This window comes from Pundamilia nyererei, unplaced genomic scaffold (assembly GCF_000239375.1).
Source record: "Pundamilia nyererei isolate P.nyererei 1_Seehausen unplaced genomic scaffold, PunNye1.0 scaffold00029, whole genome shotgun sequence".
In the NCBI taxonomy this organism is placed as follows: domain Eukaryota; kingdom Metazoa; phylum Chordata; class Actinopteri; order Cichliformes; family Cichlidae; genus Pundamilia; species Pundamilia nyererei.
Window position 1 is genome coordinate 3,952,429 of NW_005187430.1, and position 5,885 is coordinate 3,958,313.

Genomic DNA, 5,885 nt, shown 5'->3' on the forward strand with positions numbered 1-5,885 from the left:
TGTGTGTGTGTGTGTGTGTGTATAAAATTTAATTAAAAGTAGTCTAACATAAATGTAAATGCTGTAATTTGATTATTTTAATAAACCGTGTAACTTGGATGGATTCGATGCTGGTTTGACCACAGAGCACACGTCTGCTGTTGCTCACAGTGTTCCAAGGGACCGCTCTGGGAGTTTGTGTGTTCGCTCAGACACATGAAAAATTAGAGGGAACATTGCTCAGCAGTGTACTTCTTTTTTAAAACCAGGGTTGATTAAATTACTCTGTTACAACAGACAAAATGAACTGCACTGGACTTAACCTGTGCATGATTCCAAACATCCACCATATAAACCTGACCCGACCTTTAGGATGTACAGGACATGAAAAATTATTCATATGAAGATCTTGACTATCTGGGTATAATTAAAGGTGCACACTTGGGCTTTTTAGGGTGATGGGGTCTGGCCACCCTGCCAGGCAGGTGAGTAGTGTGGAAACCCATGTTTGCAAATTTAACTTGAATCTATTAAAAATCTTGGGACAAGTTTAAATCGTGGTGACTTTGGCCTCAGGAACCATGTAATCCTACTGTTTATTAAAATATCGTAGAATTCAGAGATCTGTTGAGGTGTCATTAATCGTTATGTTTTGGCAGACGGTTCAATATGATAGGAAAGTGTGTTTGTAGCGTTACCGTGAACGAGTGCTTGTAATTCCAAGACGGCACCAGTTTTACCACAGCTTTGAACCAGTGATGGAAATGTGTCCTTTCATTCTAAGTAAACTGACACTCGCTGCTGCCACATCAGCTATCACAGCCACATCGGGTACCAAATAAGACACTTTAAGTATTAAATATTTGTATTAATTTTCTTTTACTAAAATAAAAACGGGTTTTAGACTGATCTGTATCTATGTGAGGATCATTCGTCCAGATTTGATTCGTTCCCCTTCTCCACAACTCCAGGAAGGACTCCAAAGCTCTGGGCCAACAGTGGAAGAAAGGAGTTCCCGTTGAGGTTATCCCCATGGCGCATGTTCCCGTCTCCAGAACAATAGCCAAGCGTTTTGGAGGCGAGGCTAACTTAAGAATGGCTGTCAGCAAAGCAGTAAGTGGACTGACTCTAACATCTGTGACATCTCAGCTGCACCTCTGTTTCATTGCTCACAGCTTTGCTTTGGTTTTCCTCCTGGATTTTCATTCAGTGGTTCTCAAACTTACCATTGAACTTTTAGTGTTAATCAACAGTTAAAAAGAATTTAAGTTTAAATTTAGCCATAGGCTGTGCATAAAAGAGACATTTCAGTGGCAGCATATTGGTTAATAGCCTTTGTTTGCTTCTGGGGACATGTGCCTGTTGTTTGTCCCGACCAGACTTCCATAGGTGCTACACCGCAGTCACTGAGCCCCATTTTCTACTTTTATTAGCAACATTTTAACCCTTCCCATAAAACAGAATCAAAAATGCTGCCGTGTATATCAGCCTGATGTTGCCTGTGTAGCTGGCCTCAGTGTAAAAGGTGATTTTACCCTCTGATCATCTCATTTCACTTATCCTACCTACTAGTATTTTTATCTTTAAGTGTGTCCAAATTGAAGGATGTGATGATGGATGGTGATACTGCCTCATCAGTGACAGTGAAGCATTACACTGGGCTTCACATGAAGGAGTTGAACCCACAAACAATAACCGGGACTTTACATTTTTCTATATGTCGTTTACTGAACTTGGTGAAGCGAGGAGCACATAGTTAAACGGTTTTTGAGTAACTTTGAGGAAGACTTAGTGCTGCTGTGGACCAGCTCATTGGCTGCAGTGCCTGTAGTGTCAATCCAGTGCAATTAACTAACTGCGTGGCCTCGTGAGTCGGCTTCGTTAGAGGCTTGTGACAACTGTGTGAAACTGAGGAAAGTTTACACTGAAAGCGGAGGGCAAAGCCGCCTACACAGGCGCCGTAACTGCCTCATTAACACTCTGCAGACTTTAATGATTTGCCTCCTACTCTGTTCTTTCAAATGAACAACATCCAGCGAGAGACGGGAGCCTCTGTTTATTATTCCAGCTCTTAATGTTTTCATTGCTCTTTTTTTTCCTCTTTTTTTCTTTTTCCCTTTTTTATGCTGTTGAGCCTGGAAACTGTTTGAGTGCTAATGAGTGGGACAGTTTGTTTACTCACAGATCCTTGACGATCAGACATGCTGTTATTTAATTAAAACTTCCTTTATAATCGCGCACGATCACTTAGTAATTACATGTGGCAGACCACGCTCAAGCGTTTTGTAAACTGCTAAGGAGAACAATTATACTTCCAGCGCCCGAGATAACAAGCTTTGCGTGTGTTCCCGTACTTTGCTGGAGTGACTGGGTTATGTATTTGTGGCTTTCAGGGTCCCGTGGTCACTGATAATAGCAACTTCATCCTGGACTGGAAGTTTGAGCATGCTCAGAACTGGAAGGAAGTGAACACTGCAATCAAGATGATCCCGGGTGAGGAGCTTGGGGCGTGTCTCATTGTTGTTGTAAGTATATTGGTCCATCCATCAGTGTTCAGAGTGCTCAGCCTGTCTGTGTGCTTACAGGTGTGGTAGAGACCGGGCTCTTCGTTGGGATGGCCGAAAGGGCCTACTTTGGCATGGAGGACGGAAGCGTGCAGGTTCGAGATCCTGCGGTCAACTGAGTTTTCCACCATCAACACAATCTCTCTCTGCTCATCTTTCCGAATGACCTCACCGCTCCCACAAGTGCCATAGTCTTGATTTCCTCCAGGTGCCGTACTGTTTGGGTTGAGCTGCACCTCCTGCAAAGCAAGGCAGTTTTCACACATCTCACTAGGATCTCACTGAAGATCACTTGGTTTTCTCATCCTGCTGGTGGTGCTTCAGAGTTTTAAAGTGCCTGATGAGTAAAATCAAGTGCGTCGCATCTTCTTTCTTAGCCTGTAATGTCCCCAGTTTGGCTTCCTGGTCACACTGGGAATTTTGGCTCTTCTGCAGTTAGCAGGTTTGACAGAGTCTCTGCAGAGTTGTGGTTCTCAAGTATTAAGGTGAACCACTACAGTGCTGCACAGCCAGATTAAGGAGTGCCTTGAGATTTAAAAAAAGAAGACCTTTTTAAAGGCACATTTAAAAAATAAATAAATATCATAATTATATGTCAAAACATCTGCTAGGCCGACAAAACCAAAAAAATCCTGTAAGCAGTCAGCACTAGTCTGCCTGCTTTTGGAGGGATGGCAAGAACTACTAATGAATATCCCAATTTAAGCAGCAAGAGGCATAAAATGATCTAGTGCAGCTATGAAGCCTCTGGTAATGTGTTACAAAGATGCACAATATAAAGGTGGAGTGTAATGCAAGTTTCCTTGTTGAAGAAGCCTAACATGACAAAACAGCTATCTGATTTCCTGTCCTGAATGAGGACAGATTGGGGAAATATATGTGGTTTCCTCTGAGGTTTCACTGCTCCTGTAAAGTTAGACTAATCATTGAAGGTTAAAGTCCTCAGCCTCGCTGTTTGTCCAGGAAAAAAGCAAAACTAATGCATGTACACATCTCCTTCCTCTGTCTCTGTTCTTTTTGTGCCTGTATGTCACCTGCATGACCGTTACTTATCCTTTACACGAGTCATCTGGACACTGAACGCCTCCCACTAACGTAACTTGAAGTAGGTAATGATGGTAGACAGCCATGCTATTTAACTTTGGCGTGCTGTAGATTATGTAAGTTTCACTAGAACCATGAGTACATTTTGTGTCTTGTAATACCAAAGTAATAGAATGTTCTTTATGATTCAAGTAGCAAAAGTTAATACATTTTCATAGTTGAATGCCTTTAAAATATTTTAGTTTAAGACAAAAGCGTTGTCAGTGTTGGTGAAACTGTGCATCTTCGTAGTTCAGTTTATAGCATGGAGTCTGTCCCTTGAAGAAATGATCCCTTATGTTATTTTGTGGCCAAGTTACTGTCTCTGCCTGCATCAGCCATCACATGTTGTTCTTATGGTTTTCAAATTCAGCCGTTCCTTCGACTTTACTATGCCTTACACTGTGGTTTTATTCTTGTGAATGTGTTTGTTTCAATGTAAAACTCTGAGCGAATCTGGACATGGGCAGAGCTGCGAAATTCAAGATCAAGTCATGCAAATGCAGTCAGTTGGCAAATATGTTTAAAAAAACCCACTGTGAAGTGCACACACTCGGATCCTGTTCTAATCTTATTCCAGTCTCATAAATCAAATTCAAGTGGCCTGGAGATGAAAGGTTAAGCGATCTGGGAATGTGTTTGGAATATTTTTGCACCAGCATGGTATTTTTCTCCATTCTTTTCTTTACCAGTTGACTGTGATTATTATTATTATTGCTGCAAAGGTTCTAATTTCTTTGTCAATACAGGACCAAAATTATAACTCTGTCTTGTTTTATTTTTTTGTGATTTAGTGTGAGCATACTTGTTGACACTTATTTCCCTTTATTTAAAGCTATTAACAAAATAGCAAATTGAATAATAGTTAAAATATTAAGATGATATCAGTACCAATGTGTGATTTCTGAACATTATTTGACTTTGACCTTGTCAGTCACTGTACAACAGGTATACAAGGAACAAAATTTCATTACAGTTGGTGAAATATTGTGAAATATAAAATTGTATAGCAGCAGAAATCCTATAACATGCGAGGGTTGGGACAACAGAGCATGAAAGAGGGATGAGGATGCAGTGATGATGTCTGTGCCTCGAAACAAGCAGCGCTTCGGTGCAGTGTCTTAAATGGAGGGAAGACGAGCCTCAGTGATTTTCTTCCACCATCCTCGCCTCTCTTCAGTCTTCCAATCAGAGGTACTGCAGCAGCCACCCCACACATAGATGCAGCTGGTCAAAATGCCCTCTATGGTACCGCTCTAGAATGTAGTGAGGATGGGTGGGACTAGGGGGGGCTCTCGTCATCCTGCGCAGGAAGTGCAGCCTAATGTTGTGCCCTCTTGACCAGTGACACCATGTTCAAAGTCCGACGTTCAGGATCAGGTTGTTGACTCCACACCAACTGTTACGCCTCCTCTCTGTAAGCCAGGTGGTCATCCCTGATGAGGCCCACTGCTGTTGCATTGCCCGCAAACTTCATAGTGTGGTTGGTGGTCATGTGTCAGTCATCAGCGTGAACAGCAAAGTGCTCAGAGTGGTGTTTTCCAGGTGTGCAGGCTTCAGTAAAGAGCAGAGGAGATGGTGTCCTCGGTGGAGCAGTTTAGTCACTAGGCACACTGGAATGAATATAACAAGCTGTGCTCGAGTTTGTGCAGAATGCAGGAAAGTACCACCCTCCTTTTTGACCACAGGGAGGCGCTAGATATTCAATCTGCTTGGTGTACTTGAGGTAGTTTAATGCCAGCACAACAAAATGTTCTATATACAGATTATGCGCTAATACCCTTATGTACAATAAATAGCTAAATTCGTCTTTTGTATATTAAATGCTTTGACATGTTTATAATAACTTGTGTAATATATATTTATAACACACAAAAAAAGTTCCGTAATGTCATGGAGAGCTTTGAGTTTTTCGCCTGTGACTTGAGTTATAGACATTATGTCATTGTTATCTCTGTGTAAATGAAACTGAGAACGATAACTCGTGACCAGGACCAGGAACTGCACCGATCTTCTATACTGAAGCCACGTTGATGCTTTCATGTTGGCTGTCTTGACAACAATTCATGAATGACAGCCTAAATGTCGAATCTAGTTGTTCCATTCAGTCACCCAGGACGCAAACTGACCAATAACGTCCCTGCCTGTCAGACCAACCTGTGTTATTGGTCAGAGGACGTCAACTCGGACCAATCACAGCTCCGCTACGGAATTCGCCATCGAGGACATTTTTGCGTCACCTTTTGCTCTGGTCGTCGG

At 42.0% G+C, this 5,885-nt stretch overlaps 1 protein-coding gene across 3 annotated transcripts in view; it reads left to right on the forward strand.

Moving 5' to 3' along the window:
* The window catches only part of rpia (ribose 5-phosphate isomerase A (ribose 5-phosphate epimerase)), an 8,186-nt gene extending 3,796 nt beyond the window's left edge, over positions 1-4,390 (forward strand). For all 3 annotated transcript variants that reach the window (XM_005728665.1, XM_005728667.1, XM_005728666.1), the window contains 3 exons: positions 951-1,092; positions 2,373-2,472; positions 2,565-4,390. In XM_005728665.1, the coding sequence (XP_005728722.1) occupies positions 951-1,092; positions 2,373-2,472; positions 2,565-2,662 (340 nt within the window). In that variant the 3' untranslated portion in view covers positions 2,663-4,390. The remainder of the gene's footprint in view (positions 1-950; positions 1,093-2,372; positions 2,473-2,564) is intronic.
* The last annotated feature ends 1,495 nt before the right edge of the window (positions 4,391-5,885 follow it).